The following is a 26221-nucleotide window of genomic DNA, read 5'->3' on the forward strand; positions in this document are numbered from 1 at the left end:
CAGTTGTCATGCACTTATCATAGAGGTTCAGCAACTGCATATTTTCAAAGTATGTATATGAATTAATTTAACCTTCTACTTAGGAAAGTGGAATTTCTGTTCATGTTAGATTATGAGTGCTAGGTTTCATGGTGATAGTAATTATACATTATTCTTCGGTTTCCCACATGTTTTTGTCTTTAACATCTTTCGTCATTTGAAGTAGCTTTGTCTATATGATAGAACATCTGACTACCATGCAGCAGACCAGGGTTCGATTTCCAGGGTGGATGATCTATGGCAGGGGTTTACTCAGTCTCAAATAAAATAGATACCTCAGCGGTAAAGGCAGTCTGAGCATGGTGCTGATCTTATTACATCCTAAAAGAACTGATGTTGAGAATCTGTGGTACCCTACCTCCACATTACCCCCACCCTCCCTCTCTTGGGCCATCATGAAATGTTGCAATGTGAACGCGAACTTCATTTCCCATGGGTGTACTCAGAATAATAGTTTTTCTTGTATGTTCACATTGCTTGCATTGTAGAATTATTTTCCTGTAGTTTACGGTTATTACTAGCATAAGAAAACAGGGAGCATGTGTTCTCCTGAAACGTCACAACGAAAAACTGTTTTCTTATGCTTGTAATAACCATAAACTACAGGAAAATAATAGTACTCACTTTTTCTTTGACACTGATTTTTTTTATTGTTAGATTAATTTCCATGGACACTGGCACAATCGTACTGTCATTTCGAAATAATGACTAATATTCATTACATAATAATCACAATAATGAGTTGAAAATGTGCCTCCATGAATGGGTAAGCATAGGTCTCTGACATACTATGCTAGTCCTTTGAAACCACTAAAATGTAGAGCCTCCCTGATGGCACAGCGGTAACGTCATTGCTAGGAATAGAAATGGAAATTTGCCGAAATTCAAATTTACCATGTTCAAACAGCTTTCATTTTTGGTAAAAACATTTGTTGCCTTCGTAGGCCTGGACACTAATTTTTATAAACTTATGTTAATTTTTGCGGACAATGCTGCTGTATAACCTAGTGAAAGATCATTTTGTTATTTGTGTACAAAATAAGAAGACAGTAGAAACTAGGGAATGATGGTCAGTTGATGAAAATAATCACTATGAGCATATTTTATTCTCAAATCAGACATAATAAAAATACAATCACTTTTTGACTTTTTGCGATTATGTCTGTCGATGGATTACAGCTAAATATTCAAACAACATACTGGTGAGGATTAAACATGATTTTTTGTGATTTTCTTCACTAAGGTAGTAGTGATTTGAAGTGCTAAATTTACTATTAAAGTAATTTGAATGAGAAAGATGGCAGTCCTATAAAAATTAAAATTAGCGTCCTTGGGATTTGTGTACTTATTGATATATCTAATACAGTCTACAATGATAAGTAACATCTAGTATATTGACATGCTAATGTAAAAGAATAAGATGTTGATTAATGCAATGTTTCCCAAAAGATACATATATTATTATAATTGCAACATTGCAGTTTTTAGAGTGAGCCTACAGACAAAGAAATGCTTGTAATGTAATCATTTTGCGCTCAAGTTCCTTTTGTTTTATTGCGATTTCATCATGCTACAAATGCAATTTTTATATGGTTCAATTTCGATGTACGTCTGTTAACACATACTGCGTAGTTTTAGCGATTACTTAAGGTTTTGTTCAATATATGCTTTTGTGGTTAGGTTAGGCAGGTTAGGTTTGGTTCCCTTAGCATTAACATAAGGTCCCCAAATGCATTCTTCTAAGGTTCCGATTTACTTCTACATTCATTCCCACTAGTCTACAATACTTACTGTCGCTTGTCAACCGAGAATACCTTGTCCATGGGAAGCGTGCATGCTTGCGTAAGGTAATTTTTAAGTTTCGTTTTTCAACATAAATAACTTTTTTTTCGTATGGAAACGGTGCTCGTTACTTTAAGGAAGGTTCAAATTTCGTGTGACAATGATATCCAAAATTCTTCAATAATTAGTCTTTCTGCTCAGGAGAATTTGAAAAAAATCATAAAACAATCAGTACCGTTACCGGGTCATACTTCAATCTTAGTGATTTAGATTGTGTGTCTGCGGGAGATACAATGATAAACTAGAATTTTGATGTAATGTTTTATTACATGAAAATATTGCAAAGGTATAAATGGATCTGTGTACATTCCAGTACAATCAAGGCACTCTTGCCACTGGTTTGGTAATGTTTTAATGCATGTGGCATCGAAAGACCATGGTTGGCGCTAAAGTCAATTGTGCAAGAAGTATCCCACTTCCTTACCACTCTTGAAATCATTTTTTGGTTCCGTGTGACTTACTGTCATATATAAGCATAAAATCTAAATTAGTTCATTTACTTACATAAATTAGTAATTGAACATTCTTGTTCCTGTCAACATGGAGCTGTGTTAGAGTAACATTACGGGTTTTAACAATTTTATGGCAGTTTTAATAGTTTTACCATGTTTTAGTCATTAGTCATCCTAACATTCAACCTGCCCATACGTATACCTTGATCCTTTCTAAATGACGAAGCTTTAAGTATGCACATAATAGCCGACTTCATGACCTGAAGAAGGGGGCAGTTGCCACCGAAACATCGTCTACGACAACTATATACTCACTTTACGCTTCTTAAGTGCTCCAAACAATCTATAATCACAAGGTGAGAAATCAGGGCTATAGGGAGGATGTTCAAGCATGCGCAGTGCACATGCGTTCAACCATGAGACTGAATGTTTTGAAGCCAAACTGTGCAGTGTAGAAGAAGACTTTGACCTCCTGTGGGTGTGCCGTGTGGAACAAATCGCAGTTTATATTTGACTGATCCACATATTTCTAGACAAGTCTCGGAAATGAAGAAACTAACATGAGTTATCACTTTATGTTTTTATGTTACTACAGGTAAAGTAGCTTTTATCTATTCATATCTGCCTTCAAGGTTTGGACAATACATTTAAACCAGAGAACTTTTCATGTGAAATGCAGTCATGACACTAAAATACTGCAATAATGATGAAGGTGGTCGGTTTGACTTTCAATTTGCCAATATTTTAGAGAAGTGCCACATATTGGCAAAGTAGAAAAGTAAAGAGTATATATTTCTCTGTTGTAACAATTTCCTCTTGTTGCAGATCATAGGAGCAAGTGCAGCGAGTAAGTTCGGTGGGAAGACCGTTCTGCTGTTTGCTGTGTTCCTTTGGTCCATTTCAACATTCATCACTCCGTTCCTTGCATCATCAGTTGCTGCACTGATCATTTGCCGTGTCCTATTAGGCCTTGGTGAAGGATTAGGTAGGAGGAATAAGCAATTTATCTTCTTACTTTGCCTAAATCCCGCACAGTGAGAGAACCGGCACGGAATTTTGGTCTGGTATTATATATTAACTACTAAGTGTTTTTTAAATGTACGAGGATGATAAAAAAAAGGTTACAGAGCCTATTATGGCGTATATGTTAGACATAGCTGGAAGATCAACACACCTGATGATGGAGGGCACTCAATACTAGTCCTCGATGTAATCACCTTTTTTGTTCAAGCACTTGTCACAACGGTAGATGAGGTTTTCCATACCGGTTGCACAGAAATCCGTGTCAAGTTCTTGTAGCCACCGTGAGGCAGCTCTTTTGACATCATCACATGTCAGATAATGGTGGCCAGCCAACCAAATGGTAGTCCCAGCTCAGTTGATATTGAGCGTAATGTTCTTCTTTTGTCCTCACGAATACACTCATCCACAAGAGCACAGTTCACGTCAGTGGTTGAGGTACTGAGTCTACCGCTGTATCCAGGGTTGTCATTAACAAGACTGGTGCGTCCTTCTTTGAAGGCACGACACCACTTCGCTACATGTTGCCTTGAAATTGCCCCCTCCCCATACACCTCCACAATCTGCCTATGAATGTCAGCAGGTGTAATGTTTTTGGCCCACAGGAACCGCACCACTGCCCGCACTTCTACTCTTGACCAATTTTCTAGTCGAGTCACCATTTTAAATGTCCGCTTCTCGAGTATACATGGTCAGAATCCGAAGTCCTCAAACCCGCAACAAGACTAACATGTTATTAATTTACACATAAATTTTCGTTACGTTACAGTGAATAAAACAAAAGTTATATGCTTTGTAACCTTTTTTTTTTTCGATCATCCCTCGTAAATTCACACCTGTGCTGGGTCCCAGAACATATGATAACTATTGGACAATATTGCTAATCACTTGTTAAAGGTAAGGCATATATATTTCTATAATGTAATGCATAGTATATATATTTAAGCAAAGGAAATGGGAAACTGTAAAATTCTGTGAAAAAGATGTCCAGCACACCCCCAAGTGTATGCGGATGATGTGTATGGACACCATAAGGGGTTCCACCTTCTTCTTTTTGTCTCAGTCTGTGGAAGTTTCCAAGTGCAAAAAAGCTGTGTTGACACATGCCTGACTTTTACCCAATTGTCACTGACACCTTCTGCACCCTTTGCTTGCATTTCAGGGAGAGGCAGAGAATAGGGTATCCTGTTTGTTTGCTAATCAGCAGTAACTGTTAGGCTGAGTTATGTCTTGGATCCCAAACTGATTTGATTTGAATTGATTTTTGTTATTTAGCTTTGCTTTTCTGTCATTTTTGGATAATTGCGACAATGAAGATGAGTTATGATATGATGAAATTGTTGAAGGGACACTCGCAAAGAACGCTCATGTCCAGGCTTGGATTTGAACCCGGAAGCCTGGCAACGTAGCACACTGTGCTAACCACTTTGTCAGGAAGGTCAACTTGGACCCCGAACTGTTGCTCTAATGCTTAAGTTTGGCAATGCAGTATACCACAAGGATTTCTCATCACTATGGTAAATGGACCAACCTGATTGGTTCAAGCATGTGTTCACCTATGCAAGAGCCAAAAGTATAATTCCTGCTTGGTTCTCTTATGGTGGGGGAGAATAATTACTCTGGGACTTTGCATGTGTAGCCTAATTAAGGGTTAGAGTTGTAGATACTGGAATTCACAAACTCAAACTCGAAACCAGACTCAATTCGAAAATGATAACCACTTTAGACTGAAGACCATGCATGTAACTGTGCAGTTGTTAGGGATCTTTCACATGAGCTATGGGCATGTACGATGTGACCTTCTGGTAAGGCACCAAAAAATGAACGTCACTTCCACATAATACACCCTGGTAACTGCTTTTCACAGACTATAGAGGCTCTGGCATTTGGGCCTATGGCCAGATGTAGGGCTGTGTGTTGTGTTTAGTCCCTACATGTGCTGAGTGCCCCTTTAAAGCATCGGCTTTTAACATGGGAAAGGAAATTTTGGTCCTAAGACACAGATGTCGATTTTAGTTAAGGTAAGGGGCTGGTAAAAGGTAAAGTGATCCTCTGTGCTATGCACCATGCATTGGGGTGTGGGCTTAGGCCCCACACTTTCTTTATCATGGCTGAAGATGGGGGTGATGTGATCAGCACCATGCCCCTGGCCACCTTTACCCCCCAGAGTTTCCTCCAGGTACCCACTTTATAGGACACTGGGTGGGGCCAAAGCCACTTGAACAGGTGGAAAAAATCCCAGGGACCCCGTCTAATGTGACAGTGACAAATTATCCCAAGTGTTGATGCACCCATAAAATTTTATTTCAATCAATCAATTCACATGAGCTATGAGCAGCCTGGAAGCACTCTGCAGGTCTTCAAATTGGCCAGATGTGATTTTGTAAAATTTTTATTACTGTATTCTTTGACAGCAGATTTTGCAAATTGTCAAAAAATATCCTACAACCCAGTCATTCTCATAGTACTATTGTGTATTTACAAATTACATATATTATTGCATTTTTAATACTGATTATGTTCTCTTTTTCAAGGCTTGCCAACCATTTTCCACATCTTTGCTCACAGTGTTCCAATAGAGGAGAGGTCAAGAGCTTTCGGCTACTTGGTGGCAGCAGGTTCCGTGGGGCAAACAGTTGCCTCTGTGGTGAGTTAAGTGGTGACATAGCAGCACTTGTTTATGTACTTAGAATGTTGGAATTTTTGGGATCTGTTTCTTTACAGAGTTATTGGGTTGCCAACAAGTCTAACTTTGATGAGTTTTTGCCTCTACTTTGTTTTTCATAATGGTATTTTAAAATAATGTATTTTCGTATAGCAACCGTTGTTTTACTGCCTTGTTAATGATAATAATTTGTATTGTTTATCATAAAAATGACATCAAGCATATGCAGTGGACCTTTTTACTTCAAACTTGGATGATTTTAATTATTTCGTATTTCAAACACAAGTATATTCCTCTTGAAATTCCCATTGAAGCCAATGTTAAAAATTGATATGCAATTTGAATTTTTGAACCTTTTATCTGGTTAATTCGAAGACAGATAAACTGACTGTTAGTCCCAATTCGGGAGGCAACCCATTTTTCTATTGTGTGTTTTGTATAAAAATAACTTACCTCATTATAAATACGGAGAAACTAGTACTCGCTTATCCACGAAACTGTGGATTTTTTTCTACACTGCTACCATCCTTGTTGGAACTTGCTGTACTGTTGCTTGGCATGTGTCTTTTGTTTGTAGTTCTCCGGCTGCCACGAGGTACGCTGTTGTTTACTGTACGTCTGCGTCCGTGTCGTCTGCTATTTCCCGGCGTTAACTGTTGTAGTAGGGGGAATCCAAGTGTGGTGTGCCTGTCTCCTATCGATGTTTAGCTCGTGGGGAAAGTACACCTAGCGGCAGCCGGAGAACTACAAACAAAAGACGCACGCCAAGCAACAGTACAGCAAGTTCCAACGAGGATGGTGGCAGTGGCCACTGAAATTAATATAACAAGAAAACAGTTTTGCTGATAAGTGAGTACTAATTTCTCCATATTTATACCAGGTGTATAAGCTAAATTTTCTGCTGTTTGCTCATAGATGTCGTTAGTGAGCGTATGAAGCTACCATGGGCACGCCATACCTGGTGTTTGTATGAGTTGGACATCTGCCAACACGAATCAGTGCACATCGTCAGCACATGCAGACAACAACAGTGTTCCTGTGGTAAGCATGTCTAGTTTTGTGCCAGAAAAAGAGCATATGCGGGAAGCTCTGCTTTTCTGCTTCCGTTTGAAGAAATCGGCTGCCGAATCGCATCAGATGCTTGTGGAGGCTTATGATGACAGTGCTGTATCGGAAACAACGTGCAGGGATTGGTTTTGTCGGTTCAAAGACTGCAATTTTGACCTGATCGACAAGAAGCATGAAAATCGGCCCAGGAAGGTTGAGGACCATCAATTGCAGGCTCTTTTGGACGAGGACGATACCCAAACGCAAAAGATGCTTGCCGAGGAATTGAAAAGTGGATATATTTCGAGAATCCTAAATGCAAGAAATCGTGGGTTGATCCTGGCCAACCATCAACATCTTCCTCGAGACCAAATCGCTTTGGCCGATGCTGTGTGTTTGGTGGGATCAACAGGGTATCGTCTACTTTTAGCTGTTGAAACCTGGTGAAACTGTCACTGCCCACCGCTACCACCAACAACTGATCAAATTGCATCGTGCTCTGTGTGGCAAAAGGCCAGATTATCAGCAAAGACACAACAAGCTGATTTTCCTCCATGACAACACCCCCATCGCACACATCAAGACTGGTCCAAAACTACTTGGAGACACGCAACTGGCAGGTGCTACCCCATCCCGCCTATTCACCAGACCTGACCCCTTCCTACTACCATCTGTTTTTGTCGATGGGTACGCCCTTCCTGAGCAGCACTTCGATTCGTATGCAGACGTCCGAAAATGGCTTGATGAGTGGTTTGCTTCGAAAGAGAAGGACTTTTTTGGCGTGGTATCCACAAATTGCCTGAGAGGTGGGCAAAATGTGTAGCTCGCAAGGGCAAGTACTTTGAATAAATTTCTTATTGCTTTCTATGAACAAACCATGTGTTTTTCTGACTACAAAACAGCAGATTTAAGCTTATACACCTGGTATATTACCACGTCTCTCTTTTCCCAATTATGATTACATCATTATAATATTATTTTCTGCAATGTTTTCAGTTATGTCCACATTTTGCCTGGCAGACATCATTTTACTTGTTTGGAACATTGGGCATTATGTGGGTGTGCATTTGGCTGCTGTTCTATAATGACAACTCTTCCTGTTCCGAAGACGAGCTTCCATTGTTTGTGGCCAAGGTATGTGAACTTTTCCATCTTCATTTCTTATTTATGAAATCCTCATAATTTTTAAATTGGGAGTCTGTGTTCTCTGGCTCTATAATTGGCAATACTATTTGCAGCATATGTACAGCGCGAGGCAAGAATCAGATTACGTAGGTGAATGGCCACCACGGTCGCCAGACCTTACACCCCTGAATTTTTAATTGTGGGGATGTATAAAGTCCATCGTATATGCTAAGGAAATTAAGAGCCTGGACCACTTCAGAAGAAGGATCACAGGCACCAAATTCCAAGTCTCCCTCACAATATTATGCAACTGGGATCAACCTTGTAGTTGGTTTGTGTTTCTATATCGTGTCAAGCACGGACATTAACTTTGCAATGGAAATATTTACAACAGGAACTTCATTCCAATATTTTACTGAAATGATTCGTAAATGTTTAACTGTGCATTACTGCCCTGCAGTTGATTCGTGTTTCTATATCATGTCAAGCACGGACATTAACTTTGCAATGGAAATATTTACAACAGGAACTTCGTTACAATACTTTACTGAAACAGTTTGTAAATGTTTAACTGTGCATTACTGCCCTGCAGTTGTATCGCATCCTATCAATTGCAATGTCACTACTCAAAATTTCAACTTGTTCTCATCATTTCAAGCATGAATCCAGAGTGATTTCAAGATCATGTTCTAATATCTTCTCCCCACGAAATCCTGCATTTGGTGGACGAAGAATTTACTTTGCTTAAAATGTACAATTCTCCTACCTTAGCATGTCTGACGAAGAACAACTCCCTTCTCGGTACGCGAAGCCAATTTCACTTACATTTTTTCTTGAGGTTTAAATGGAAAGATAGGCGACTGTAACTACAGCTGACCGACCGCTCAGGAGATGATCCCTGACGGAAGTGAAGTGACGTAGCAGCAGGCGACTCCACTATTAGGGTCGGGTGTGCACCCTGAGTGAAAAACACATGTGGGCTCGCTGTAACCGGTACAAGTCGTTTAGGGTTACCAGAATTTCCATTTTACCTGGACAAATTCTGTTTTTCGGGTTCTAAAAATGCTCCGCGTGGATTTTTAGGAATATTTGGAAATATCCGATTATTTGGGGTATAGACAACTGCTTAACTTCAAGATTAGTAACAAAATGTTATTTGTAAATAATTGTTAATACAGTTTCCATTTTCAGTTTCAAAGTAAAGAAATACAACACACTCAGTTGCAAGCGCAAAGAAAATAAACTTGTCTTGCATCAAATAAAAATTGTTGGACCTTTGCGGTACAAGTCATTTTGGGTTACCAGAAGTTCTATTTTACCCTGACAAATTCTGTTTTTCGGGTACTAAAAATGCTCCGGGTGGGTTTTTAGGAATATTTGAAAATATCCGATTATTTAGGGTGTAGACAACTGCTTAACTTCAAGATTAGTAACAAAATGTTATTTGTAAATAATTGTTAATACAGTTTCCATTTTCAATTTCAAAGTAAAGAAATACAACACTCTCAGTTGCAAGCGCAAAGAAAATAAACTTTTCTTGCATCAAATAAAAATTGTTGGACCTTTGCGTCTCTTCTCTTGTCACCGCCACGCCGCATGAGGTTTTGATTTGAAAGCATTTGTGACATCTACCGTGGCTCTTGGTGAGCAGCAAGTTTTTGACAATTGGTAAGAATATGCAATTAGCTGCAGGTTACTTTGATTTGAGTTTCATGACAGAATTCAGAAGTAAACAGTATTTTTTAACTACCGCTCTTAGTTGTTACATGGCAGTGGAGAAGTGAAGTTCTGTCGATCAGCGATCTGAACCATGCCAAAATGCAAATATGTTTTTAGTGACGACTTACAAAAACTGTTTCCTGACTTTAGGCCTGGAAGAAAAAACTCCGAGGCAGAATGTCAATTTATGTTATTCTTTTAAAGTAAGAGACCAAGCTTCACAACCATATATCGTGCGTACTGAAAGTCGTGATCAACATGTTACAAGAAGGAAGTAAACTGTACAAAAAAGAATCTAATATATGCCTGTTAAAGTACATACCTTTATTAGTCTTCAACATAATCACCATCTAAATCGACACATTTTTGCCAACGTTCTGGAAGTTTGAAAATTCCTCTGTTGTAGAACTCCGTTCGGGCACGTCTGAGTATTCTCCTAACGGCAAGTTCCACTTCCTTGTTGGTGTCATATCTGTTTTCCCGCATGTGTTCTTTCAGAAAAGAAAACAAGTGAAAGTCAGAAGGAGTCAGATCTGGACTGTGTGGAGGATGTCGAAGGAGTTCCCACCTAAATCTGGCAACTTCATCCCTCGTTAGCTGTGCTGTGTGCGGCTTGGCATTGTCGTGTTGGAGGATAACACTGTTCCTGCCAGGACATTTTTCACGAATAGCACGACGAAGTTTTCTTAAAGTGCGCACGTAGTGAGATGCATTGATTGTTTCCCCAGGAGTGAGAAACATGCCTGTTCCCCTGGTTGATTTCCTGGATGCGAGCCACGTTCCTGTTGTTCGAGGCAGTTCTCGGGCGGCCTGTGCGAGGGAGATTACTGATGTCTGTGTTTCCACCTCTAAAATGTTTTATCCATCGCCTGATGCTACTGGCAGCCATACACTGATCACCATACACCTCCTGCAATCGGCGGTGGATATCTGATGCCGATCCACCTTCCTTCAACAGAAATTCAATTACTGCACGCTGGCGAAATGACGTGTCAAATGGAGCCGCTACTCGCTAATACTCATACGTACTGCGCCGATCACCCCACTTTCAAGTGTATGTTGTCACAATAGATGGTTCTAACTGTCTTATACAGCGCATCGCTCTACGTGAACATTTACGTCTGAAATAAAAAGTTGATCATGACTTTCAGTACGCACCAAGTAATATTAGGAGCATAGTGAATAAATATTAGAATATTCAGACATTTGCCTACAACGAGGCCTATTATTAGTTATACAGAAACGGTGTAAAATTATTTTACAGGGGTGTGTGATTTTTAAAGTTTGTCATCTGGTAACCCTAAAGTCATTGCCGTATATTCTTTGAAATACAGTCTAAATAATGCAAAAGATAAGCAATACAAAAGTCTTCTGGCCACTGAAAGAAAAGCAGCAAACCGTTGCTGTGGACACATGCTCTGCGTGATTGACGCAAATCAACTCCCATGCACTTAGAAAAGCCGTAGGGGAAGGCTTTCTGCTACCCCTAAAATCTGCAGATAAACAGGTCCTTCCTTTCACACCCGCTCCCCATCACCCCTCGTTTGGGGATCTTCTCGTGAGCGGTGAGCTGTACACCACTTTCCTCACCAACTCTTCCGACATTAAATCATTCCTGTGAACCATGTCAGACAGCGATGATAACCACTAAATCACCGCCTTTGTTTTCCGTCAATATTTTCACAAAGATGATTCCATGCTCCCGCTGAACATTTACTTCCCCCGCTTTTCTGCACTTTTTCTTCTGCGTACATGTAAGGGAGAGAAAGAAGTTTTTACCCAGTGCAAAACATAGCAGAGCACTCATCATAAAATATGAGTACATTATAACACACATTAATTAAATTATATATATTGGATTTACAAAATTTATTACATTAATCACCACCAACGGGCAATGACATCACACTCTATGTCCTTTTCAACAGCCAAAGTACTGGAGTCCTGCATGAAGCTGCACATTACTGGACTTGGCGAAGAAACTAGGCTTTAGAAACTATTGTTTGCTTGTTATTATTGTATTTTATCAACAATACTTTCAATATTAGAACAAAAATAATTGTTATGAAGGTTCGAATTACTTAAACATTTGCTACAAAGCGAGAATGTTCCTGAAATTGAGCAATGTTAATAGTCGTATACTGCTGCTAAAAGGACATCAGTGCCATCTATTGACAACTTTTTAAGATACTACCAATATGCCATTTGCAATATTATTATCGTTTAAATATTGTACCTACGTTGATGGCTTAAACAACTCAATTTATGACTGGTCATAACATGGTTAACACATTTTCTTCCATGTTGTTCATAATGATCAAAACTGGTGCACACCAATCATGCCATTTGCCAGTCTAATTTGCTTCTCAAATATTTACAGCAGAATTAATCAATTTTCCGTGATTTTCATAACTCTCAAGTTAATTCAGACCTCGGAAGGTGTCACATCGGTAAATAAACCATAGATTTCCTGTTTAAAAGTTTATTTTGCATTTTGCAGTTCATTTCGCATCATTTCATGACAAAACATCGTAGGAAATGTACCTCACACCTTCCAAAAATATGAAAAATTAACATTACAGTGTGTCATTTCACATTTCCTGTTTTTGTCAAAAACTAAATATGCATGTTCCTAGTCATAACCATACATCTCATAATATAAGATCCCATTGTATCATCGTAGCTGCCATTGAATGAACAGTAGAATTTCTCAGAAGTCAGTGTATTTGTTTACTTTGACTTAATTCTTGCAGCGGATTAGTCCTTAATTCTTGATTACTTCAAAACTTTTGAGTTAATGAGAGCTTTCATATGCTTTGGGCATGTTTTAAGAACATAGCAGGTGTGTTCTCTTCAGAATGTCTAGTGTGTTTTAATATTGATAATACTTTGAACTGATATCCATGCTGACACACTTTCTGATTCCAACAAATACTGATGTTTGAAAATGGTAACAGTTAAAAGTTGTTCAAAATATTGGTTAATATGTATTAGTGGGTGATTATTCTACTCCAGTGATAAGTATCAGTTTACTGGACTTGTAGTTCAAAACATTCAAGAATTACATGAGAATATTGAAATATCTGATATGCAATCACTAGAGCCTGTAAGTTTAGCAAATTGCCTGTTGCATTCATTGATAACATTTTTCTTGATATACATGTTTCATGTTGTTGCTAATGTTGTAGAAGTTTTCTTATGTTGCCTATTTTTAATTGATGCCTTTTTGTCATTTTCAACAAAATTTTCGAATGTTTATTTAAAATTTTATATAACTTTTTTCTTTCAAAATCGTTATTTATTAGTACATTATGGCATTGCCAGAGACAATTACAAAGCAACCACAAAGGGATGAAACTTTTACAGCATCCATGAAAGTGTTCGAGGAATTGATGCAGCAGCTGATGGAAGTGTCAGGGGGAAAGAGGGCTAGCTGTTCAAGAAATGTGCAAATTTGGACTAACAAAATTTGAAAACAATTTGTGATATCCTTAAAGATGTAAATTCTTTTGTTGACGATATGAATCCAGTTACGATAGCCTGTTTTATGTGTGGTCCAATTACTTCTGTTGAAGTAGACATATCATGTTCTGCTAGAAAAAGCATTCTTTCTGACAGACTAAAGCATGTCGAATGAAGAAAACATAGTGCTTATGTGCAATGAAGGCAACAAAAAAGTAAAAATGTTATTTCCATGTAGATTTTAACTTTTTGTTTATGTTAGGTGGAATAAAAAACGCAGTTGATTATAAGATGAGTTATTAAATTATTTCCGCGAAACTTACTTGTAAATGTTCTATTAATTTTGATTGCCTTTGCCACCATCCACTTGGGAACTCGATGCTTCACTGTTGGGTTGACTTCCGGTTCCTGTTGTTTTTTCGCTTACTGCTAGGGGCGCTGGTGTAACCAGTTCGTCTGCTGCGTGCAATAGGTTTGAGTTGTTGCAATAGCGGGAGCCAAACATGATGTGCCTGACCACTGCCGATATTAAGATCATGTGGAAAGTTCATAATTACGTGTGTCTCTTTTATTTTAGTGTCAATCAGAGTGTGTGCTGTATTCTTAACTGAAACTTTTTGGATCCTGCATTTGTTAAACTCTAGGTGCTTAGTCCCTTAGTGGGTTGGAATTTTTTTTTGCATCTGTTAAGTGCTGTTGTATACGTTCGTTGATGGATCTGCCAATGTAATGTGAGTTGCACTCACACTGGGCATCATATACACCTGGGTTGTCTAGTGGTGAAAGGAAAGATCTCTTGTGCTTGCTTAGGACACTGACTATATTGTTCACTGGTTTGTGTGCGAGTTTGATGTCATAATGTTTCAGGGTCTTGGTTAGGCGGTTGGATGTTGTCTGATGGTAAGGGAAGGCAATCCATTTTGTTTTATTGTATAACATCAAACTCACACACAAACCAGTGGACAATATAGTCAGTGTCCTAAGCAAGCACAAGAAATCTTTCCTTTCACTACTAGACAACCCAGGTGTATATGATGCCCAGTGTGAGTCCAACTCACATTAACAGATTCATCAACAAACATATACAGCAGCACTAACAGATGCAAGAAATCCCGACCCACTACTGGACTAGCAAAGCACCTCAAGTTAACAAACGCAGGATCTATGAAGTTTCAGTCAGGCATACAGCACACACTCTGATCGACACAAAAATAAAAGAGACGTATGCAATTATGAACTTTCCACAGGATCTTAATATCGACCGTGGTCGGGCACATCATGTTTGGCTCCCGCTATTGCAACAACTCAAATGTATCGCATGCAGCAGACGAATTGGTTACACCTTTGCTTCTAGCGGTAAGCGAGGAAATAATAGGAACCAGAAGTCAACCCAACAGTGAAGCATCTAGTTCCCAAGTGGATGATGGCAGAGGCCACCGAAATTAATAGAACATTTACAAGTAAGTTTCGCAGAAATAATTTAGTAACTCATTTAATTTTTTAATTGAAATTATAGATATAAGTGATTTTGAATTTGCCACTTCTTTTGATTCATTGTGACTATTTTTTGCTATGGGTGCCTATTTTCCACAGTATTTTTTTTTCTTTGCCTACCTATTTTAACCAAAATAAATGCCCGATCTTCCAGACTCTGGTAATCACAAAGTCCAGTTTTTCATGTAGTCTTGGTGTAAAATAAATAGCTTAATTGAATTTTGCATAACTTGAAGAATACTTAGGGCCTGTGATAGTGTTGTGTGGCATTTCTGCAAACCGCGTGAAAGACCAAAATGTGGGGAAAATATCTACCAGCATTGGTAAAAACCCAACTGATACTTTCCAATACTGTTACATTGGCATTGGTATCGACTCGGGCCAAATTCTTTTTCTTTGGTATTCAAAGTTATTGCAACTGGATTTTCTGTTTTGTTCTTACTTTCCATTCATATTTTGTGTTTTTTTCCTCAAACAGGTGAACAATACAAACGTGCGTTGGACAGAGTTTATTTGCCACTGGCCCCTGTGGGCCGTGTACATTGCTCACTTCGCAATGAACTGGAGCAACTACATAATTATGCAATGGCTGCCTACTTACCTTGCGAGGAACCTAGGAGCCAACAAGGAGAGCATCAGTCTCACAGCTGTGCCTTACATCATCAACTCTTTAGTCGGCATTGGTAAGACACAGGCTTACATTTTGTGCTAGGTGGTCGTAATTAAAGCTCCCATACTCAGGGTCCTTTGGAGCCTATTCTAAGCATCGGATTTTGGTCAAACTTGATATTGAGGGTATGGAGACCAAATGCTGATGTGGAAATAATAGTTCAAATGTTCACCACCAGGTGGAAATGTGGCACTAATCTAACAACAAACTTATTTTGAGTTTATATCAGTGCAGCGGTGTTCAATATGTGTGCTGTCAGTGTGAATGACCCTTTGGAAGCTTAAAGCTTAATGCCTTCCTGTGCACATAGTAGACTTGGAACAACAAAAGAAACACTGCACCTCATTTCAGCACCACATTTTCACTTGGTGGTGAAAATTCAATTTTTTTTTCTGTCTGCATTTCCTTCCCCGTGGTCTCCATAGCCTCAATATTAAGTTTCACTGCAACCCAATGCTTCAGATTCCAGAGGGCTCTAAGTAGGGGATAATTATGACCACCTGGTATTATGATATTTCATATTTGTTTCACATTAGTTTACTTTTTTGTAAATGTAGTTTTGGTTTGAATTTACAGTGATCTTTTTAGTTGAACTTTAATGTAGATGGCTGTTTCAATTGAAATCACTCAAATGATATGCTTCCGGATGACTGGTTTCAAATGAAACCACCACCATGTGGCAGCAATGCATCATTTCTTGGAAACTACAGATTATAATCCAGTTCTCTCATTTTGTTCATTTACATACATTAGAGGGTATGACATTGGACTGACAAACAATATATTTATTTATTGTTGGTGTTTTTAACGAATACATATTGAAAATGTTTTACCACCATTTTTTGGTGATATGTGTCAATTTTACATGTGATAATAAAAAGGAAAAACTTGTTCACAACGTCCGACAGTTACGGGTCTAGTGAGAGACATCCAATTTTCAAAATTACCCAAAAGTTACAATTTTGTAAAATTAGTTGCTTATTTTCAGTTTTCTTTTTCTTCAAAATTGGGGGACAGGAATTACATGTCCTGGTCTTTTGTCATGCTTCCCTGCATATTTGGACCAACTAGCATCCATGGGGCTGACACTAAAAGCAATTTTCATATTTTTTCTCTTAAGATGACAACATTGCTTTTCTTCTTATTTTTTCCCCAAGAGGTATCTTCCTTTTTTCAATGAGACCTTGCATGGTTCTGGGAATGTACCACTGCTACATACAGTAGAATCCTGATGTAATTATTAAGTCATTCCATAATTAACACAGATATGTGCAATTTCCAACCTGACCATCTCAGATTTTCATGAAATTTGGCGAGTTGAAACTATGCATGGAACTTAGTAACTATGAAAATTTTGAGTCTCGTGCATCTTGTAATTGTTAAATTATTCAAGGTAAAAGTTAGCGTAATATTGCCCTTTTTAGCCCGTTTAGTTATACTAAATGTGCTGTAACTCCGCCCCTATTTCGCCTAGGAAGCTCAAATAAAGCTTATTGTACAGGGAATTGAACAAACTTTCCAGTGATATGTAACAAGCCTACCTTTGGATAACAATATGATTTTGTCACATGACCTTGAATATCTCAAAACATGTCATCACCAAAAATCAGAAAAATATATTTGGTCCCTCATGCCATACTCTAAAACATATCAAAAAATCATTCTGGGACTGCAATGGGATCAGAAGATACAAAATAATATGTGTAACTATGTGACTGATAAAAGGCCTCATTACATGAACTTTGACAAGTCAAATGTCCCTTAACACCCCCCTACAAAATGCAAAGGAGTTATCCTCTTCACGTAAGAAATAGGTTAGGCACAGGGAGATCCCTAGCTGTTTGTGTCAAGCGCAGGTCTGGCATATTGTTGACCACTATATTGAATTCAACGCAAAAATTTCAAAGGGAAGGGGATGATGGGATATATCAAATCAGGCTAGAATTTTACGAGAAACGTATCTTTAGCAAGCAAAAAGTTATTACAGGATGCTTGTAACCATTTTCTCCTTTTCGAGGTGTTAAAAACAAAGCATTAGAATGCACCTAACGTGTTAGGAACTCATCAAGATCACGCAGACATCTCGGGAGAGAAAGAAGTATACGCACCATTGCATATGATTTTAATCAGCGACATTCACCAAATAGTTGACTAGTGAAGAATATTGGGAAAAGTATCTCAAACCAATTACATGACACTTCCTTTGGAATGAAAAATAATTCAGTGACGAGGCTATTTTTTTTTATATACACGGTGAAGTTAATAAAAATAATATGCAATACCTGTGATTTGATAATCTACAGTAGACAGATCCCAGCCGAATGGTTGTTGCTGGTAAGCTAATATGTGGTATAGTGTATGAAGAATGGGAATGGTTGGTCCATACTCAACAACGGAACCTTAAATAGTGAGGGCATCTTGGATTTAAGTGAACAGGTTTTTCATCCTTGCTTACGGGATATGGCACTTTTCCTGAGTTTTGAAACAGGACAGAGTGTGACCACACTTATGTGGACATTGTGGAAATTTCTTCACGGTAAATTTCTAGGTAGCCTGATGGGCAGACAGGGATCTATTACCCAGATCTAACATCTTAGGACGACTTTTACCTTCAGAAACATTTGAAGAGAATGGTGCATGCACTAAAAGTCCATGATATTGACTGTTGAGAGAAGGCATAGTTGCTGCTTGTGATGATGTTACACCTGCTACATTGCCAAATGTCCTATGTGAGTGTGGAGACGTCAGCGAGTGTGCTCACAGGAACATTGACAACATTATAATGTGCAAATATCGTAAGTGAAAGATATGCGTATAACTTTTTGCTGGCTAAAGATACGTTGGAAAAACCTTGGCCGCTTCATTTCTCGTGAAATTCTAGCCTGATTTGATATATCACATCACCCCCTTCCCTTTGAAATTTTTGCGTTGAATTCAATATGGCGGTCAACAATATGCGGGACCTACGCTTGACACACACAGCCCTGTGCCTAACCTATTTCTTACATGACCAGGATAACTCCTTTGCATTTTGTAGGAGGTGTTAAGGGACATTTGACTCGTCATAGTGCATGTAATGAGGCTTTTTTCAGTCACATAGTTACACATATTATTTTGTATCTGGCCACGGTGGCTCAGTCGTTAACGCGTCTGACTACCATGCTCAAGGTCTCAGGTTCGATCCCCAGCTGGTTCAAATCCGGGAACTTTTCTAACGGTGGAAGCGGCCCCGGCGCCCACCCAGCGTCGAATAACATGGGTACCTGGGGGAAACCCTGGGGGTAAAGGCGGTCAGGTGCGTGATGCTGATCACATCACCCCCACTCGTGACCGGATCAAGAAAGTGTGGGGCGTTACCCCCGCACCCCCTATATCCCTTCATGGCGTGGTGCTATGCCTTTACACTTTACCTTTTACCTTTATCTTCTGATCCCATTGCAGTCCCAGAATGATTTTTTGATAAGTTTTAGAGTATGGCATGAGGGACCAAATATATTTTTTTCACTATTTTTGGTGATGACATATTTTGAGATATTCAAGGTCAAATGTCAAGGTCATGTGACAAAATCATATTGTTATCCAAAGGTAGGCTTGTTATATATCACTGGAAAGCTTGTTCAATTCCCTGTACAATAAGCTTTATTTGAGCTTCCTACGCGAAATAGGGGCGGAGTTGCAGCACATTTAGTATAGGTAAGCGGGCTCAAAAAGGGCAATTTATGCTAACTTTGACCTTGAATAATTTAACAATTACAAGATGCACGAGACTCAAAATTTTCATAGTTGCTAAGTTCCATGCATAGTTTCAACTTCCCAAATTTCATGAAAATCGGAGATGGTCAGGTTGTGGGCTGTGTTGATTTCATATGGAATGATGACTATTATTGATTGGCTTGTTTTATTTTACTTCACTTTCTGCCAGTTTTGGCTAATCGTGAAGATGAGGATGGATGGTGATAAGATGTAATGGACAGGATGCAACACAAGTTCCACAGAGATTTTTACTGTCCGTGGGTCCGGACACCAAAGCTTTACTTGTCTGTAATAATGCAGTACAAGGTGTACCATGTGGAAGAAAGATCGAGAAGGAAAAGAGTACCCAATCAGAAACACCACAGCTATATGGGGTAAACAAGTATTGAGTAGTCTTTTTCCTCCTGTTGTATTTGATGCCATCCATCCATTAGGAACACTTTTCTTTTTAACAGACCCTTGTACATTTTTAATAACTTTTCTCATTTGCAGTGGCTGGCCACTTTGCGGACGCGCTAATAAGTCGTCGCTGGACTGTATTGTCTGTGAGGAGGCTGATGACCAGCATCGGTCTCCTAGGCCCAGGCATCTTCCTACTGGTATTCTGTGCTGTAGATAATCTTCTAGCTGCTGTGATGTAAGTACTGCATGATAAGCAACATATATGTGTGTAGTGATAGATGAGGACTTGCATTCATTTTGCAAAATCAAAATTCTTTACTTTTCCAGGTATTTTTAAATAATTTTCTAGACTACTGTATAATGATTTGACTTGCTAATAAATAAGTGTTATACTTCAACTTTGAAAGTTAATAAATCAAGTTTATTCAACATCGTTGAAAATAAATTTAGAATAAAATAAAAGAATGTTTTTGTGTGAAATATTCCCCCACAAGAAGCTTTTTATTTCCACAGACTTTTCTATGGTTTTGGTTGAGAGACTGAAAGTAACCACCACACTACTATGCATGCATATTCAATATTATCCTTAGTAAAGTATATTTGTTTGAAGTCACAAAAGAAAGAGAGCAGAGTGACATATCTGATGGGTATCTAATGGGAAGGAAATTCTTACCTTGCAGGTTAGTGTCTATATCCATGGGTCTCTGTGCCTGCAACTCGGCAGGACACCTGAGCAACCATGCCGAAATAGCTCCCAATCACGCAGGAGTTACGTTCGCTATTTCCAACACACTCGTAAGTAATGCACTGCTTCTTTGCGTAGTTTTTAGTTGTGCACATTTATTGTTCATTAAAATGTGATAAATGAAGTGATACATCATGCAGCGCTTCTGAAATTGGCATATCTGCTTTTCATATTTAAACTGATTTCATTACTCAATTTCTTGCTGTTGAAAATTTCATAATTATAATTCTGTCATGTTTAATACAGTGTTGCATTTTGTTCCTGTAAGGAAATGCATTGTTTATTGCGCTACAATGCTAGGGCTCCCAGATTTGAAGCCTGTGTAAGGAATTGACATGTGTTTGCCTCTATTATGTCATCAGAATATTCAAATATCTGTTAAGTAATCACAAAATACAGTTTTTTACATACTGTTACTACAAAATAGATGAAAACTTTAAATTTTGCATAACGTCCAGGATAATTAGACTACACAAAAGTGTCATGGTGCATTGTTGTGCACTGCAGAAAAGCCTCAGCTGGTAAATAAAACTCTTAACTGATAGTTTCTGATACCGATACCACTGGTATCATCTGATACTGATACATTGATGTTGGCTGAGCTAAATTTTACTCTGGTAGCTGAATCTGTTTCTAGGTACTTACAGGAGGATTCATAATATCATAGTGGTTATTACTTTGTAATCATAGTAGGGATTGGACAGATTAATTTGTACTCTATAGCTATCAGCGGATATAGGCATATCGGTGTATTGCTTTATTGGTAAAATTACCAATAAAATCTGATATATATCTTATAATTTAGTGCAAAATTCTGCCATTTTGTTGTAACTTTTAAATATATACATGCCCAACTTTTTTAAGAAGTACGAGGGTCACTATTTATTTATATTTTGAGCCTAACAATGAAAAAACAGGAATTTGGCATTGAAAACTGTTTTATTGTTTTTCGAAGTATTCTCCTTTATGGTCAATACACTTGCATTCGTTCGAACCATTTGTCAAAGCAGTTTTTCCAATCTTCTTGAGACACCTCCATAATATGGTTTTTGAATGCATCAATGGCATCTTCCACCGACGAAAATCGTTGTCCACGCAATTTATTCTTGACATTCGGGAACAAGAAGAAGTCATTGGGTGCCAAATCAGGACTGTATGGCGGATGACCCATCAATTTGATTTTTTGACTGTTCATAAAGTCTGTTGTTAGATGAGATGTGTGACAGCTGGCATTGTCTTGATGAAGAATGATCCGACGGCGTTTGTTTGTTTTCTGTATTTGACTGAAGACCTCTGGCAAACAAATTGTTGTGTACCATTCAGAGTTGACCATTCTACGTTCCTCTAAAGGCACAGTTGCCACATGACCAGTTTTCCCGAAAAAACAGATGACCATTTGTTTCGATGTGCTTCAAGCGTGAACAACTTTTGTTGGATTGGGTTCATCTTGAAACACCCATAGAGTCGACTGCTGTTTACGTTCCGGCTCATATGCATATATCCATGATTCGTCACCTGTTACAATCTTATATACGTCTTTTGAAGCACCACGATTGTATTTATTGAGCATTTGTTTGCACCAATTGACGCGAGCGTCTCTTTGAGTTTTTGTCAAATTGTGTGGGATCCAACGAGAACATACCTTTCTCACAGCTAAATGATCATGTAATATTTTATATATGCTGGTGGAACTAATGCCTATGGTTGCCTCAATCTCACAGTATGTCACATAACGATCTTGCAGTATTAGGTTTTGCACAGCATCAATGTTTTCTTGAACAACAACTGATTTTGGACGACCTTCGCAAATCTCGTCGGTGAGCAAATGGCGGCCACGATTAAATTCGTTATACCAGCGTTTCACAGTGGCAAAGGATGGGGCTTCGTCGCCAAATGTGGAAGTAAGTTGATCGATGCACTCTTGTCTTGATAATCCACGTTGAAAATCGTAAAAAATCATCGCACGAAAATGTTCAAGAGTTAATTCCATTTTATTGTTGTCGCGCAATCTCCAAGGCAACATAAACAACACAAATGAAGCTATTGACAAAACATTTGAAGTACGTTATGGTCAATAATGCCAGATGATTCCGTGCAAACGTCAAATCGTGCCTAACTTCAATCAGTGTTGCCAAGGCTCAAAATATAAATAATGACCCTCGTAAATGTCTAAATATGCAGCTTCTTTTGCATTTCAGTCATCTGGTAACACACATTTATTAATGAAGTCGGTGAAGCATTCAGGTTCTTCAAGGACCATATGGAATTTTCCATCGGATCAGTAGAATATCAGTTATCATTATCGGTATCAATAAATTTTATAGAGAGACTTTATCGATGTTGCCCCATCAATATATCAAAGTGTTTAATACTCACTGGGGCACAGTTTTGTTAATTGGATCCCACTTTAAACTGCACGGGGCACCCTGTTCAGGAAGGCACATTTAGGGGATGTGGGGTAGGGGCCCATACCTGATCACGTAGGTAAAATATCCAATTAACATTTTGACTAGTATGTACTTTGATATCAACTACATTGATGCAGGCTAATGGGATTCTGTTGACAGGTGTTCATTTTTTGTATCCATGGTCTATATAGTAGGCATAAATGTCCTGTGTGTGTTTTCAATTGATTGGTAAATGGGTTTGACTCCATGGGATCAGTTGTAAGTAGGGGTGTGCAGGATCTGAAAAGTCTCTACTGGGGTTGGGGAAAATAAATTCCTGTACCAATTCCAACTTCAGGAAATGATTTCCTGACTTTTGGAATGCTTAACAGTTTGGAATTTCGAAATGGTCATGTTTTAAAGTGGCTAATTCTCTGTTTTCTATCCAACCTCCATGGCAGAGTGGTTAGCATAACTATGAAGCCAGGGATCTTGGGTTCGAATCCCAGCCTGGGTCTGTGTTCTATGGGTCCCTTCATCAATTTCATTTCATCCTCATGCTTAGGCAAAAGTGGCAGAAAAGCGAATTAAAATGAACCAAATCCATTTTCTGCAGTAAAAAACATCTTAAATTTCTTGAAAATAACATTTTTTATTCCTTGAAATACAAGTGCAATCACTTGAGGGGGAAGAGTGTGTAGATTTTCAGTGCAAGGAAATTTCGAACATTTGCATCCCGAATTACGGTATTTACGTGTGTATAATGTGCACCCTGGTTTTTGATGGGGAAAAGTGACTAAACAATTATATCTCATATATAATGCACAGTACTATCCAGTTTCAAGAAATGGTTTTCTTAGTCATATGTCGTAAAGCTGTTGCTATGCTGATCAACAGTGAATGACATCATACCTATTCAGTGAGTCACCTTTTGCTATGTGGACCAGGAGGAGAATATCCTCTTGTGTAAACAATAAGTTATCAACCCAAGCCACCTCCCCCTTCTCCCTCCACTGTGTTTAGCATCCAAAAGCTTTCACTCTTTAACCACCTTATTTATTCTGTAATAGTAGAAAGTGAGATCAAAATTACATTATGGATTTGCAGTGCTCAGGAAGTTATTTTCTATTATTTCTCGCCCAACAAATACCGCTGATATGCATCCCATGTGATGGAAGGTGCATGCTCGAATTCCACCAGAAAGGCACTGCTTTTCTTGATGTCACAGAACGTTACATTACAATGTGAAAAATCGTGGGAAATATCCTTCAAACTTTTATACGTGGTTTTGCTAATTCCATCTTTACTTTTTCAAAAAAAAAAACTTCAAAATATATACTTTTTCTGTGACTAACATAACATTTATACGAGGCACATTCAGGACCGTCAAACTAGCAGTTAGCAACACAAGATTTCTTCCATTAAAGCATTTACACACTTCATATATTATTTGGCCATTAATACATTGTAATTATTATTTTATTTTTCCATATCTTTTTATTCATACACAGTACCATAAAAATCAGAACGTTCCTTTATTTTGTGATGAGCTTATTTCAACCGCATTTCACATTAGTGTCGCTATCTTGAATGGAATACTATTGCAATATTCAGAAATTGCAGGATTTAAGCTTTACAACAATATATAACATGATAGGGTTCGGTAAGTATGAAAAATCAATGCATCACAAAATCATGGAATTGCCCTGTACGGTTTCATGATGGCAGTCCAAATTATTCATTGCATAATATGCACCACAGATTTGGGGGGCAAAAATTTTGGAAAAAAGTGCACATTATACATGAGTAAATACAGTACTTGGAATGTGGAAAATTTTTCCCATCTCGTACACCATTTGCCACAAGGTGCTACCTAACGACAAATTTGATTGTCCTTTTCCACCTTACTTTTAGGCAACAATACCAGGCATCTTGTGTGGTCCTCTGACAGCAGAACTCGTAACCACATCTCATGGCCGTTGGTTTCCTGTGTTTGTGATCGCTGCAGCCGTGAATTTTACAGGTGCTGTAATCTACTACAGCCAAAGTGCTGCATCTCAAGTATTGTGACTGCAGTTGTGAATCGAGCAAACGGTGAGTCTTTCGTTCTACAAATGCTACGGCTGTGCAAGTTGTCGAAGCGGATGCAGTTGAGAATCTCATGTGACAGTTACAGAAGTGTGCGTGCGTGCGTGAGTGTAAGTTACGTTTTCCGGAATGATTGACGATATACAAAAAAGGTGGGGAAACTTTTTTGATTGTGTTTTTGCATAATTGTTGACTTCCGTCTGGATTATTTATGATGTACATGGAATTTGTAATGAATTGTGACTTGTATAGAAGGATGTTAAAGATAAACCTTGTGATTACAATTGTTTTTGTTTCTTTTCTGTCCACCAAATCATTGCTGGGTGAAGGTGCTTTTGAAATGCACATGAAATCAAATTAATATCCTAAACAGTGTAGATGAATAGAAGCCTAGGATATGTAAAAATGTGTGGCACCTTTATTAAAAATCAAGTAAATTTTTTTATGATTCACACTCAAGTGAAATTTTAAGCATGTGCAGTGGGACCTCGATATTATGTTCCCTGGTTTTACATTTTCCCACATCATACAATGAATCTTCATGGTCCCAATCGAGCAAAATGCTACAAAATTTTACGAATTTATATTTGCCTACATTTTAAGTTGTTTCACCTCAGTCCCCGAAAAACGTAATATCGAGGTTCCACTGTAAATTGATATTTTCATGGTAATTGTCATGTAAATCAATGAATAGTGTGCACACTATTTTTATTAGTGTGTGTGTCAAAAATAAGTGTTAGCATAGTTCTTAGAATATGTTTTCAATCATATCAGAGTTTTAAAGCACCAAAAATAGTTCTTCAATTTCAGTTTTCAACTTAAATTTTTAAAAGTACATTATTCCAAGGTGAGTCATAAATTCTTAGCATTCAGAAATTTCTGCAATATAGGTAAATAAGCCTGCAAACAGGTGTTAAAAGTGAAGGGCCAGTGCCATCTGCAACAGCAGGATACTGTTCCAATGCTTCCTTTTGTGGACAACTGATAATCACTAAGGAATGGATTTTTATGCACTAAAAGAACAAAATATGCATTAAAAGCATGCATAATATGCACTATAAATTTTTAAGACTTGTCCTAAAATTGTGTACTATGGTGTATAAATGCTTTATCTCCCCTCTTGATCCTGGGTGGCATCACATAATTCCAAGACTTGAAATTCCTGTCTTTTGGCCAATATTTCCAGTGTACTTGGCTAATTGGCCATGCAGTCTTAAGGGTTCCAGCTACAGGATGCATGCAGGTTCAAGTCTCCTGGGGGAAGCATAACAACTTTTCTCCTCAGCTTTCGGCCTGTGTATCAGACCGGTG

At 38.3% G+C, this 26221-nt stretch overlaps 1 protein-coding gene across 2 annotated transcripts in view; it reads left to right on the top strand.

The window, feature by feature from the left end:
• LOC145996393 (uncharacterized) overlaps positions 1 to 25194 on the top strand; it is a 29961-nt gene extending 4767 nt beyond the window's left edge. For both annotated transcript variants that reach the window (XM_083132831.1, XM_083132833.1), the window contains exons 3-9: positions 3159 to 3318; positions 5888 to 6000; positions 8062 to 8199; positions 15344 to 15548; positions 19781 to 19925; positions 20371 to 20485; positions 24737 to 25194. In XM_083132831.1, coding sequence (XP_082988957.1) covers positions 3159 to 3318; positions 5888 to 6000; positions 8062 to 8199; positions 15344 to 15548; positions 19781 to 19925; positions 20371 to 20485; positions 24737 to 24892 — 1032 coding nt within the window. In that variant the 3' untranslated portion in view covers positions 24893 to 25194. The remainder of the gene's footprint in view (positions 1 to 3158; positions 3319 to 5887; positions 6001 to 8061; positions 8200 to 15343; positions 15549 to 19780; positions 19926 to 20370; positions 20486 to 24736) is intronic.
• Positions 25195 to 26221: the final 1027 nt, after the last annotated feature.

The sequence above is a fragment of the Lepisma saccharinum genome, chromosome 12 (assembly GCF_977018435.1).
Source record: "Lepisma saccharinum chromosome 12, izLepSacc3.1, whole genome shotgun sequence".
NCBI classification, from domain to species: domain Eukaryota; kingdom Metazoa; phylum Arthropoda; class Insecta; order Zygentoma; family Lepismatidae; genus Lepisma; species Lepisma saccharinum.